This window comes from Thermobia domestica, chromosome 8, assembly GCF_964235325.1.
Source record: "Thermobia domestica chromosome 8, izTheDome1.hap1.1, whole genome shotgun sequence".
In the NCBI taxonomy this organism is placed as follows: Eukaryota; Metazoa; Arthropoda; class Insecta; order Zygentoma; family Lepismatidae; genus Thermobia; species Thermobia domestica.
Genome location: NC_137461.1, coordinates 24,456,590 through 24,471,652, shown reverse-complemented (window position 1 = coordinate 24,471,652; position 15,063 = coordinate 24,456,590). Strand labels below are relative to the sequence as shown.

Here is a 15,063-nt window from a genome sequence, read left to right as displayed (position 1 = left end):
TTCGAAAGAGCTTGAAAAATTGAACAATTTTTGTAGGAAACAATTTTTGATATGGGGCACCGTTTTCAAGATGGGCCCCAAAAATGGTCCTGTATCCGATAAAATTTCCAGTACTTATAAGTGTTACAAGCCAATATATCGCGAACTATACATCATATAAGAAAAATATTAAGAGACAATGTACAATACAGAGGGGCCTAAGAAATGAGTCAAACATTAGGTTTCCCCCGCATCCCCTCTTGGGGTTGGGGGTGAACGTGAAATTTTTAAATGGGAACATAGGTCGAGTAATACCTCGTTCGAAAGAGCTTGAAAAATTGAACAATTTTTGTAGGAAACAATTTTTGATATGGGGCACCATTTTCAAGATGGGCCCCAAAAATGGTCCTGTATCCGATAAAATTTCCATACAAGCCAATATATCGCGAACTATACATCATATAAGTAAAATATTAAGAGACAATGTACAATACAGAGGGGCCTCAGAAATGAGTCACACATTAGGTTTCCCCCGCCCCCCACTTTGGGGAGAGGGGGGTTAACGTGAAATTTTTAAATGGGAACATAGGTCGAGTAATACCTCGTTCGAAAGAGCTTGAAAAATTGAACAATTTTTGTAGGAAACAAGTTTTGATATGGGGCACCGTTTTCAAGATAGACCCCAAAAATGGTCCTGTATCAGAAAAAATTTCCAGTACTTATAAATCGGAAACGTATGAGTAGTAAACGATTAAACAAAAAATGAAAAACGAAAACAATATAGGCAAAGTGGAATGATGTTGTTGTGGTGTTCCCAGGCCGTAATCATGGGGCCCCGGGACCAATTTCAAAATTTCAAATGGGAATATACCTGTAGGTTGAGTGATACCTTGTTTGATAGATCGTGGAAAGCCAAACAGCTTCGTACAAAATTTGTTTTCATTTTGGGCAAGCCTGTTTCAAAATGTCCGCCAAAAATGGTTCCACATTCAGATAGAAAGTGCAGTGTTCAAATTGAGTATTTCACGCAATATCAAGCGAACTACGCATCAAATAAGAAAAGTGTTAAGAGTCAATGTACAATACAGAAAGCCTGAAATTTGTGAAAGTTCCCTCGCCCCACTTTTGTATGGAGGGGTGTACATGGAATTTTCAAATCGCAACATACGGCGAGTTATACCTCTTTGATAGATCGTGAAATACCAAACAGCTTACTACAAAAGTTCTTTTGCTTTCAGGCAAGCCTGTCACAACAGCATTACCACAACCTAATATCCTGTAAAGTAGTAGAATAACGTTTAGTAATTCTACGGGTATGTGCGATGTTAAAAATTGTAATTTCAATCACTGTAAAGCAAATAATCTCAACACTTACCATGTTACAAATGATGCTCGATATGTTCTCCATCCTGCTCCACACACCTCCGTAAGCGGCGGCTTAGGGATGTTCGTACATCATGTAGCATCTCTGGAGTGATAGATGCACACACGCCTTGGATACGCGAATTCATATCGTCAGTAGTTGTTGGTACGTTGGACATTACCCGATCCTTAACATAACCCCAGAGGAAAAAATCAAGTGGGGTTAGGCCAGGAGATCGTGGAAGCCAGTGAATAGGACCTCGGCGCCCAATCCATTTATTCGCCATACGGTGGTCCAATAAGGCTCTGACCTGGCGTGCGTTGTGTGCTGGAGCACCATCATGTTGATACCACATTCTTATACGTTCAGCGAAAGGAATATTCTCTAACAACTCCGGGTATAGTACATCACTGATAAATGCGGCATAGGTATCACCAGTAAGACGTCCATCAAAAAAATATGGTCCAATGATATGGTTACCAAGGATGCCACACCATACAGTAAGAGACCACCGATGCTGATGAGCAACTTGTCTCTGCCATAGTGGATTTTCCCTAGCCCAATAATGCATATTATGTCGGTTTACGTGTCCTGTGTTTGTAAATGTAGCTTCATCGCTAAACAAGATGGTGGATATGAAGTTACGCTGTCTGTTTTCCATACCTTCCAACCATAGACAAAATTGCAATCTGGCATGAAAATCATTGCCAGATAGTTCCTGATGTAAGATGATATGATACGGATGAAACATGAACAAAATACGCAATACAGATCTTTGGCTAACTCCACTGGCCTGAGCGAGGTGTCTCGTGGTAACATGTGGGTCTACATGCACTGCTGCCAATATTCGTGTTGCACGTTCTTCATTGGTTGCAGAGCTGTAACGACCCCTACCTCGTCCCCGGACAAGACTACCATGTTGCCGCAAACGTCTCTCCAATCGCAGAAATGACGTGAGATGTTTGTTGGCGTTGGGGGTAGCGCATTGCATACATTAGTGCCGCGTTACGATAGTTTCTTCTACATTCTCCCAACACCAGCAACATATCTACATAATGATCAAACACCGCCATTGCTCTATTCAAACGCTACCCAAACTAATAATATTAATGCGAGAGTGTTCGTTTCCTTGTACGGAAAACTTATCACCAAAGTTGATATACCGTTCTTTCTACGCTTTTGAACCGTTCAACACACAACTACAGCCCCTACCTACAATATCCACTGCCACTTAAGTTACTAACACTCTCACTAAGCTAGGGAATGTAACATCAATGATGATTTTACGTTGAACACTACTACTCAACAAGAAAAAAGTAATACCATACTATTCACACTGCATGAACAAACAACACACAGGTACAGTCAAATGTTCTCAGTAGAACAATGAAAATCACATTCCCGTCCCCTGTGTGATCGGCTCTATTGACACTTGTGTATACCAGCCATTATTAAGGAGGTAGAGTACTAGCTATTGCTACGTTTCTAATGTATATTTTCGGGTTTCCGGCACCAATTTATAATAAGTTAAAATGTCTATTTTCTGGAGGTGAGACACCACTAATTTTACTACATTTATTTCTACGTAGTATCTAGATTGTATCCCGGTTCTTAAACTACGTGACAAACACAATTTACAATTTTCTTAAATTGGTTTTAATACTTAATCTTGAGAAGCGTTTACATTCCACATTGACATATTTAACAAGATGTCTGCACACTTACACTTACATTTATTATGTTTCCATAGCGATTACATTAATAGTTGACGATCAAAAGTAATCTAAAGATATTTCTTTGCAACTTTCTTTTCTTTGTATAAAACAGCTCAAATAATTCGCCTTTGATCCTTTTTTTTATAAGATGGTACAGATTGTTAATGCAATATACAACGTTATCGTTGTACTATGTTCCGAAGGCCATCGGTTCCATTCCCCAGGCAATGACGTTGACGGGCTTTCCTTACTCCAACTGGGCACATGCTGAGATGTTGCCTACAAGTAGGGCCTAATAGGTACCTTCCTATCCCTTTCTCATAGGATTGTAGTGATTGAGAAACGACGTCTCTTTGCGCATACGTATTAGTATTATTCATTGTTTTATTATTTTCATTCATATTATTATTATTATTATTACTAGTTTTATTATTATTTTTCGTAGTAGTATCCTCCTCCTCCTTCCTCTTCTTCTTCTTATTATTATTACTATTATTATTATTATTATTATTATTATTATTATTATTATTATTATTATTATTATTATTATTATTACGTTAACCCTTATAGGTCGATTTTGCCCCCGAACATTTTACTTGTTATTCACTTACAGTATGATGATGGAACCTCGTGTTCGACATATTTTTAGGTCTGTTTGTATTGTACATTGACTCTTAACACTTTTTATTTGATGCAATAATTCGCGGGATATTGGCTTGTAACACTCAGTTTGAACACTGCACTTTCTATCTGAATGTGGAACCATTTCCGGCGGCCATTTTGAAACAGGCCTGCCCGAAATCAAAATATTTTTTTTAATAAGCTGTTTGGTTTTCCATAATCTATCAAACAAGGTATCACTCGACCTATATTCAGATTTGAAATTTTAAAATTGGTCCCGGGGCCCCATGATGGGGCCTTGGGGCACCACGACAACACCATTCCACGTTGCCTATGGCGTTTACCTTTTTCATTTTTTGTTTCATGTTTTTCTACTTAGCCGTTTCCGATTTATAAGTACTGGAAATTTTATAGGATACAGGATCATTTTTGGGGCCCATCTTGAAAACGGTGCCCCATATCAAAAATTGTTTCTTACAAAAATTGTTCAATTTTTCAAGCTCTTTCGAACGAGGTATCACTCGACCTATGTTCCTATTCGAAAATTTCACGTTCACCCCCCTCCCCCCAACATGGGGACCGGGGGAAAACTAATGTGTGACTCATTTCTGAGGCCCCTCTGTATTGTACATTGTCTCTTAATATTTTTCTTATATGATGTATAGTTCGCGATATATTGGCTTGTAACACTTATACCCCTATTTATAAGTACTGGAAATTTTATCGGATACAGGACCATTTTTGGGTTCCATCTTGAAAACGGCGCCCCATATCAAAAATTGTTTCCTACAAAAATTGTTCAATTTTTCAAGCTTTTTCGAACGAGGTATCACTCGACCTATGTTCCCATTTGAAAATTTCACGTTCATCCCCTCCCCCAAAATGGGGGGAGGGGGAAACCTAATGTTTGACTCATTTCTTAGGCCCCTCTGTATTGTACATTGTCTCTTAATATTTTTCATATATGATGTATAGTTCGCGAGATATTGACTTGTAACACTTATTTTGACTCACCCTGTATAGATAGATAGATAGATAGATAGATAGATAGATAGATAGATAGATAGATAGATAGATAGATAGATAGATAGATAGATAGATAGATAGATTGATTGATTGATAGATAGATAGATATAACAATTAAAAATACATATTCATAAAAATACATGGGGGCCCACATGACCTTTTGGGGGCCCGGGCCCCCTTGGCCCACCAGGATCGGCGCCCTTGATTATAGGGCTGTTAGGTGAAACATTGGTTTATGAAACATGAACGAAATCGTTATAAAGCCTTTTTTGAGAAAGTTTTAATTTTCACTTCTCAGTAAACATATAAGAACATTTTGTTGTTACGATGCTTTTATTATGACCTGATTAAGTCTGATATTTCCAAATGGTTATAGTGACACGTTTTCCCCTCTGTCTCAGATGGATGATCCGCGAGGTAGCGCAATGTTAGACGTTCGTAAAAGTGTTACCAGGCCCTCAGAGGAGACACGAGGAAGTACCAGACAGTCTACGGACAGTCGAAGAAGCGTATCTGGGGAAGGAATTCTCAGGAAGCAAACCTCGACCGATGCGAAAAGAACTGCTCCGCCGGCCCTTACACGACGCGTGGTACTAGATACTACTCCAGAGAAGGCTGTGAGTCAATATTTTGAAGATAAATTTGAAGAAAGGCTTGTCAAGTAAGTATAAATTTAGTCACATCTTTAGTTGCTGTTTAACAATTGTTGGAACAACTATATTTCGTGAACTATCTTTGTAACAGACAAAAATTGTTTATCAAAATCAATTTGTTTATCAATTTCTGATTTTATTTTTTATCGGGCTTGTATATCTCCACCAGTTTATAATGTTCATTTCAGGTATAATACAAGGTGTTTCAAAATGAATATCGAAGTTTTAAAGCTTTGTAGTATTTATTATATTAACGTACAAATTATAAATAATACATAAGATGAAAGAGCAACTCAGATATTGTGCTGCCAAAATTCTTGAGCCGTGGCAAAAATGCGAACTAAAGCTCACACCCCGACACACCCACGCGTTGATCAAATAAGGGTTCAGCAGCTGCTAAGCGAGAGAGCCGTAGCGAAAGAGAGTGGAATTCTTTCAGCCGATAGCAGCACCTGAAACGGAACACTAGATGTCAAGTCAATGTGGTATATTTATAGTTTTGTACGCACGCATGCGCTGTTTCCTCTGTCTGCTGTTAGAAAGCGATAGTAGCAAAGATGGCGACTAGTGAGCAGAAAGGTTTTTCTGTTTTACATTTTGCAAAAACCTGAATCTATAGTTACAGTGCAACGTGCTTTCCGTATTAAGTTCAATTGCAATCCACCAAGTGATAACATCCATAGATGGTATCATCAGTTTGAAAACACCAGCTGTCTGCGCAAAGGGAAGAGTACGGGATGACCAAGAGTGATTGAAGAACGTGTTGAGCGAGTGTGAAAGTCTTTCACGCGTAGCCACAAGAAATCAATTCAGAAGGCTAGTCGTGAATTAGCAATTCCTGTAACGTCTGTGTGGAGAATTTTAAGGAGATTGAGGAATTTAAGAAAGAAGATTGTAGCAGTTGTTGCAACAATTACTCCAAACACATTGATCAGGGCTTGGGAAGAACTCGCGTATCGACTCGATGTGTCCCGTGTGACGAATGGTGCTCACATTGAACACTTGTAGCAAAAATTGTTTGAGTTGCTCTTTCATTTGATTGTACGTTAAATGTAGTAGGCCTAAATACTACAAAGTCTTAAAACCCCGATATTCAGTTTGAAATACCCTGTATAGCTACAACATTTTAGAATGTTCATTTCAGTTATAATAGTTGTATTTATATGTTTAGGTCGTGTTATAATTTATTCTTTTTAAAATGTCAATTTGTAAAATAGAAACAAAAATGCATACGAAGTTACAATTTCTTTGTATGTATCTAAACAGTTTACAAGTGTAAGTTTTAAATCAGGGCCGCCTCTACCATATGTGCAACACGTACATTTGCAAGAAGCGGCAAGTTTCGACGGGCTGCAAAATCTGTTACAGCTATATTATTTAAAATAAATATTTTTTGGTTGGAAACAGGCTTCATAATAATGAACTGTCTGACCTAAACTGACCTTCCATTTGAAAAAAAAATATTACATTCATAAATCATGTATAGGTCGCATTAGTTTAAGGTTACACAGTGCTATAGCAAATAGTCAAACAACTCCCAGCATGAATTGCTTGATTATTGTCAAATCCAAGAACTCAATTCCCGAACAGTAGTGAACACCTGTCCCATTTAGTTAGTTATCACACTTTTGGTATGTAAACTAGTCTTGTCTTTGTCACAAACAAGCAAGGATGTTATAAAATAGAGGATCTGCCCATGCGTATCTTCATCCTATGAACTCAGTGAAGCCGAAAAACAACTGAGCATCGTCTGAGCTGGTACGTCTGATTGGCTATCCTCGTTTCCGCCATGTTTGTTGGCTCGAATTATTGCGATCTTAGTGGCGCGGAGCGGGCAGAGTAGGTGTGGCGGAACTGTGACGTATGGCTTCACGATTTTGTTGTATGGGCAGATACTTTATTTTATAACATCCTTGAAGATAAGTTCCTTATCATTGAAGGTAGAAACTACAGGGTGTCCAATATACAATGCAACCCGGAGTTTGTGATAGTAGAACTTTTGAACCTGAAGTGATACACGAATAATGGTTATACCAAAATGAAGCCATGTTTATGCATATATTTTTAAACTAGGAAGCAACGATTGGTGTACATTGGAACCACACAGTGTTACCAGATGTAACCGAAAGTATAAATCAGTTTTTTTTTCAGAACATGTAAATTGACTCATACGTATGGATGTTCTGTCGTTAATTTTCAGTTTGTTTAGTTGGAGTAGCTTGGAAACTATGGAGCAGAAAAAAATTCATTTCCACCGATAACTAATCGAATGAGGCCTCTGTAAGGGGGAACTAGGGAAATCGTAGTTTTCATAAATTAACACTCTGAATTGGCAACTTTGCTGATGTTTGCTGATGCATCAAAAGGTGTGTTAAGGATCTGTCTGCATTATGCAATTCCTGAAAATAATAAAAAACAAACTTTGAAATTATCATGATAAAACATTTACTTACATATAGTTGCTGCTCAAAAAAATCCTTGAAGGTCGACGTTAGTCTTCAGCAAAAGTATGTAGATAATCACCAAAATGGAATGAGAATATTGGAGGCCGCGTTTATAACTAAGACGTACTAGGTATGTGAATCTGGGATTTCAATGATTGGGGCTGGCCATAACTAGGTCCTTGACTGGCTAATAACGTATGTCCCTTAGCATAACATTATGCTCGATGCCCAATGCAACGTACGTGGTTGCTGCTCACAGTTACGGAGTAAGACTCCTCGAACTAAGGAGTTCGAGATACGAGCTGCACTGATCTCCTGATCAATGTTGGCAGTTCATTCTCAAGAGCACTCAGGTTAAATCACCTGTATGTATATGCAAATAGAACATAAAAAAATAACGTTAATTTTAGTCCACTGGCCACGACGCACATGACATTGCGATAACTTGGGGTCTAGGAACGTTTAGATAACGAACTGGTAAAGCGATGTGGCTGGCGTCGTTCTGTAGCTCCTACACCTGGTGTGCTCTGGATCGCAGTATTTACATAAATGATTGGAGAATACACTTAATTCAGTTCCAAATAATCATAGAACATAGCTTTTACATATTAATAAGTCAGGGAGAAACACTGAGAAACTTCATCGCTCACTAAAATGTTCTCACCACAAAGTAACGTTTTAAATATATATATATATATATATATATATATATATATATATATATATATATATGAGTGAACGATAAGAGACTTCTTTGGCCTGTTGTGTGGGAAAGAAGCAATTCCCACCGAAGAAAGAAATTATTTGCGTCGCTGAATAAAGTATTAGTCGAAAAATAATTACTGTCTTCACGAAATATACAGAGTGTCCACAAAAATATTTCTATAACCTAGTGACGGTTATAAAACAAGTTTTTTGTTAAATCTTTTAATAGATCTAGAAGGAAAATCAAAAATAAAGATAAAGCAGGTATTTTTGCACTGGAATTGCAAACTGATATATTAAGATTGAAGCTCGATATTGAATTTTATTTTAAAAAAAAATACCTAGGGCCGGCTCCATATAAACAACCTAGGCGGCTGCCTAGGGCAGAATGGCAGGCATTTTTTATATGTGGTTTATCAACATTAGCCAAAACGTACTTGCGCTAGCGCACTACACATTTAGGAAGAGGAAATTATGAAAAGTGGAATCACCCAAGATCGATTACTGCTCACCTATATGGTGCAGAGGAACATCTATCTGGCCATAACACATTTCCTTCTTCCCACTGTTCATTCTATGACTAACGCAGCAGAGATCAAGCTGTTGTGTGAAAACTTGGAAAAGGCCTCAACAGTTGAAAATAAAGGTGTGAAGGAATCTGATATTGACGCTTTAGGACTGTGTTGTGAGCTCAGAGGAATTTACCATCATCTTAATGACTCAGTATCAATCCCTGAAGAAATCCTAAGCTACCATGGTCTTGAAAATGGATTTCCTAACGTATGTGTAGCTCTTCGTGTTTTGCTCACGTTGCCAGTGTCCCTGGCTATTGCAGAACGAAGTTTTTTCCAAATTAAAACTTATTAAGACATATCTACGTTCTACAATGTGCCAGGAAAGACTAGTAGGTCTAGCCACAATTTGCATTGAAAGTGAGTTAGCAAGACAAATAGACCAGGCAGTCCTAGTGAAAGAGTTTGCATGTATGAAAGCAAGGAAAGTTCCGTTAAGGTTATAAATGCTGTTGCTCAATTTATCTCAAACAGTGAGTGAGAGACTTACGTAAATACTAAAATGTACTATCCCAACATTCAGGGGCGGATCCAGGACGGACTTCTGGGGGGGCGGTGGGTTGTAATACTTAGAGCTACTTTTAAGAGCTCTAAACTCTGGGATGGGTTTTATTTATATATAAAATTTTAAAAAGTTTCCTCTTCTGAGGTGGGCGATCGCCCCGATCGCCCCTCCCTGGATCCGCCACTACCAACATCACGAACTTTGTTGTTTTCTTATACTGGTGCAAACAAAACTGATTTTTCTGTAATATTTGTTGAATGTAGATAAAGCTACTCTAATCAAAAATTATATGTAAGTATAAACTTTCTATTACTAGTTTAGACTAATTAGACCCCTATTAACGTATAAATTGTTCAAAACACAAAGCTGTTTATAGTATGTTTCTTAACTTGTGATTTCCTTAATCAGTCAAAAATTAATGTTTGGTCAAATTGTAGTCACTAATCACGTTTTCTATGTAATATTTTTAGAAAGAATTACAACCATCTTTTGTTTCATATTTACAATGGACATGGACATGGTTTACATTACAATAAAACAGAAATTTTCAGTTGTCCTGTGGTTATATTATTAAAACTAGCCTTTGGCTAGCTGGGGGCTCCGCTTCCAGACCTACATGTTTGCTCGGCCTCGAATCTCTTATGTGTCAGTCTTTGCATCAAGATTGAATTTCGTGCATTTGCTCTTTGATTACATTCCCTGAATTTGGCCCAACTGGGGGCTTCGCCCCAAGATCCCCGCGTTTGCTCGGCCTACGGCCTTGCACCTCTTAAACCTACAATTCTACCAAATTTCAAGTTTCTTTTCCTACTTCAACTATCTAAAAAAGAAAAATAAAATAAGATTTTGTATTTTGTAACGACCATTTAAATAACATGACAATTTCTTCATCCCCCCTTTACGTCCCTTAACAATTAAAAATATTCACTTTTGGCAATTTTTCTGTGGGTTAGTCCCGGAAGGCTACAATCATGCGAAATTTCATCATTCTAATCCTGCCGAATGTGTCTAAACATTTTGGGGTATAGAAGATGTCCCATATAAATTACATGGGGAGAGATTTTTCAGATCTCCATAAAACCACTCTACATTTTGAAATTTTTCTTTTTGATGACTTACTTAGGTAAGCTAACTAAAACTACAGGCATACCGAATTTCAAGTTTTTATTCGAATTCTAAGTACCTAAAATATGAGATTAGGTCAAAACAAAAAGATTTCATTTAAATAACATGAGGAATTTCTTCATCTCCCCTTTAGACTCCCTAAAAATTAAAAGTATTTACTTTTGGCAATTTTCCTGTTGGTTAGTCCCACAAAGCTACAATCATGCTAAATTTAATCGTTTTAGCCCTACAGCAAGTGCCCAATAACTTGGGGGTGTAAAAGGTGTCCCATATAAATAATATGGGGAAGATTTTTCAGTTACCCATAAACCCACTTTAAAGTTGAAAATTTTTATTATTGTTGATTTACTTAGTTAACGCTAACAAAAATGTACACACATACCGAATTTCAAGTTTTTATTCCAATTCCAAGTACCTAAAACTTCAGATTATATGTAAAAAAATCAATTTAAATAACATGGTGAATTTCTTCAGCCCCTCCCCTTTAGAATCCTTAAAAATTAAAAATATTCACTTTCGATAATTTTTCTGAAGCTACAATCATGTCAAATTTCAACTTTCCACGACAACCGGAAGTACTCCTTTATTTTATGTCAGTTCATATATTTTTATATATAGTTAGGATTTCATTCCAAATGCCACAGCAATAAAAGTTTTTAAAAATAATTGACTTATAGATTACTTATTAATATCATAGAGAGAGGCATTGTAAGTAAATTTTATTTTATTTAATGCTTAAACAAATGGTGACAATGTGATGATGTGGTGAAAATGTCAGTAGTGACAAAGCTTCACTTTGGTTTGGGTTTCGGGAAGAAGGAGATTATGGGGGCGCAGACATGTTTTTCGTCTAGGGTATAAAATATCCTAGAGCCGCCCCTGCAGTTACCATGTTTTCTCTGTAGGTACACCCTCCATTCCAAAAGAAACCGAACGTTTAAAAAAAAACAATGTACATTTTGGAACAAATCATTTTTATTAATCAATGTATTCCCCTTCTGCATCGATACACATATTTGCACGCTCCAACAAGTTGTCAAACGACTTCTCCATGTCCTTTATTGGAATGGTCTTTAGGACGGCGGTCGTCGCCTTCTCAATGGCATCAATCGATGCGTGCCACTTTCCTTTCATCGCCAAATGCAGTTTCGGAAACAGATAGAAATCGCACGGAGCGAGATCTGGTGAATAGGGCGGATGATGCAACCGAATAATGTGATTTTTGACCAAAAATTCAGTTACAAGTCGCGAACGATGTGATGGTGCATTATCGTCCAAAAGAGTCCAACTGCCGATTTCGCGATATTCGGGCCGAATACGACGAATTCTTGCCAGCAAACGCTTCATGACGCCCAAGTAAAACTCTCCAGTGACTGTCTGGCCGGGCTGAACAAATTCTTTGTGGGTAATTCCTTTTGAATCGTAAAAACAAATCAGCATCACCTTAACTTTTGACTTCACCAAGCGACTTTTTTTGGGTGTTCCTTCATCCGGCGCTCTCCATTCAGCACTTTGCCGCTTTGTTTCGGGCTCATATTCAAAACACCACGTCTCGTCACCAGTTACAATCGATTTCAAGAAGTTTCGATCCTGCCGAGCACTTTTAACGATGTCTTTGCAATGCGCAATTCGATCAACTTTTTGGTCTTCGGTGAGTTTGTGTGGTACAAACCGCGAATTAACCTTCTTAAGGCCCAAAACTTCGGTCAAAATGCGGTATGCGGTTGTTTGAGGAATGCCTAATTCCATTTCAATAACTTTCACCGACGATTTTTAGTTATGTTTGATGAATTCACGCACTTTTTCGAAGTTTTCTTCCGATAATCCGGTTCTGGGACGGCCTGATCTTTCGTCATCATCCAGCGTCTCTCTACCCGATTTGAATCGCCTGAACCACTCGTAAACTTGCGTATGGGATAGACACTCATCACCATATGCATTTTGAAGCATTTGGTGCGTTTCACTAAAAGTTTTACCCAGTTTAACACAAAACTCAATTGCAGCTCGTTGTTTGAAACTCATTTTCCGACCGATGTACACAACACACTGACAGTTGAAACGCAATAACTTTGTTGCCGTGCATCCAAATGTCATGACATTTATACCAGTTGTCAATGAGGGACTACACCATCTACCGGTAAAATATTACAACAGATGGCACTAGTGGTACTATTTGTTTTCAAAAGTTCGGTTTCTTTTGGAATGGAGGGTGTATGTTTGATTTATCTTTCACTAACATAATATACTAGCAGCGTTCACCCCGCTTCGCTGCGGTCACCCCGGAACGCAATAAACTTTGTTACTTAGATAATTTTTACTTTTTCGCTTTCAAGTGATATGATAAAAACCATAGAAGATTGCAGTAAATGTTAACATTATATCGCCTATCATTTATGTTAACCCGCCCCGCTTCGCTGCGGTCACCCCGGAACGCAATAAACTTTGTTACTTAGATAATTTTTACTTTTTCGCTTTCAAGTGATATGATAAAAACCATAGTAGATTGCAGTAAATGTTAACATTATATCGCCTGTCATTTATGTTAACCCGCCGAGTGACACGGTCATGCGGGTTGCATATAAATACGTTTATTTTTACCTATGATGAACTAACAAAGGATTTGTACGTTATGGACACTTGAATGGTCAATTATCTCAAGACACTGGTAATTAAAAATTAAAGTGATATGATAAAAACCATCTAGGGTCCAAATCCTAATAACCCCCCAAAAATGAAAGAAATTGGTTCAGCCGTATTAGCGTGATGAGGGAACAAAGGATTTGTGCGTTCTCTTTTATATATAAGATTATTGTTCAAAGAAAAAGACAGACACAATAAGATTATTTTTGTAGTATTTAGACCTTTCTGAGTGCGAGTACACTTTCCATCCCGTTCGTTGTTTATTGTGGGGTAGCATACTTAAAATCATGGCTTTTAAGATTTGTTCTTTCTGAAGAAGCGGGGAGGCAAATTATGCCGTTGCACGGGAAGCAAATGGCATAGAGTCGCCTTGTTTACAATTGACTTGTAACTCATTATAATTATTATTTTACTTTGTAGAGGCTATTGCACCAGGTTTTACTGTTATATATATATATAAGTGATACCTTTTTCTGCTTACGAAGTGTTCGCAGTAGTGAATTTAAAATTTATTAACTGAAAATGTACGAAAAGTGGACATAAAATTACCTTTCCCCTTCCTACATACGAGTTAGATAATTTTCCATGTTCTTTCACCGTGTGTTTGATAAAGGTAAGTTATTTGTATGTATGTAGGTACAGTATGTATGTGCTTTCCTCTTTCATCCGCTACGCTATTCAGCTCTCTCAAGTGCGTTTTAAATCTACTTTGCATATGCATTACAGTGGTTCTGTGACTAGCAAGTGCCATTGCGTTGAAAATAGTTTGCATATTTTATGCGTTCTTGCCACCGCATATTTCTTCGCAGAAAGTAAGCTTCATCACACATTCTCTCTCTCATAATTTCGTGCTAATTCTCTTTAGTATAGATAAAAATATATCTATGTAGTTACTTCTTTGGAAAATACGTACATAATTTATTAAACAGGACCGCAAAGGAAAGGGTTTCAACAACTTTGTGGGGGGGGGGGGGAGTTCATGCCGACATGAAACATCCGAGAGTTAGAGCTGATATTATACTCGCCATTTTTGCTTTCTTGAGTGTTAAGAAGAAAAAATCCTCTAGAAAAGTGAATGTCTTTTTATATGACCTTGTCAGAAAATAGTTCTTTATTTAAACTTAAACAAAATTATTCTGATAAATACTGATACCCAAGTTCTGATAAACATTTCAGATATCACAGGTTTCGTAAAATAACTTGATATCTATATAAAGAAAACGAAAAGAATTCACGTCTGTGACATGCTCATGGGAAATTTATATTATATGTCAATAGCTAATCTAAAGACCAGATAATAAAGTCCATCCGACATTCATTTAATATCTCGAATAACAATATGCATATAAAACAAACCTATTTTACATCATATATCAAGAATTTGGCGCTTAACCATTTCCGATTTTGGGGCCGCGGTGGCTCAGTGGTAGAGCGGTCAGCTCTGGTAAATGGGGTCCCTGGTTCGATCCCCGCTCACGCCAAGTTAACTTTGTAGCGGACAATCACCGTATGCTTGAATTTTCTCGTGGTTCTCCCGTTTCCTCCCACTTTCTTCATTCCACCATTTCATTCATTAGTCATCATCACCGTCTCCTTTAGCCTAGCCGGTATAACCATGGGACGTAAAGCTTAAAAATTTCATTTCATTTTATTTTTCGATTTTAACGTTGATCACATAGAGCAAAAACGGTAAAAGAGATCGAAAAGTGGTGGTT

The 15,063-nt window shown here is 37.6% G+C and overlaps 1 protein-coding gene across 1 annotated transcript in view; it reads left to right on the top strand.

Moving 5' to 3' along the window:
* The window catches only part of LOC145692796 (coiled-coil domain-containing protein 42 homolog), a 59,159-nt gene that overhangs the window by 4,970 nt on the left and 39,126 nt on the right, over positions 1-15,063 (top strand). The window contains exon 2 of the mRNA XM_081768276.1: positions 5,106-5,365. Within this exon, the coding sequence (XP_081624402.1) occupies positions 5,106-5,365 (260 nt within the window). The remainder of the gene's footprint in view (positions 1-5,105; positions 5,366-15,063) is intronic.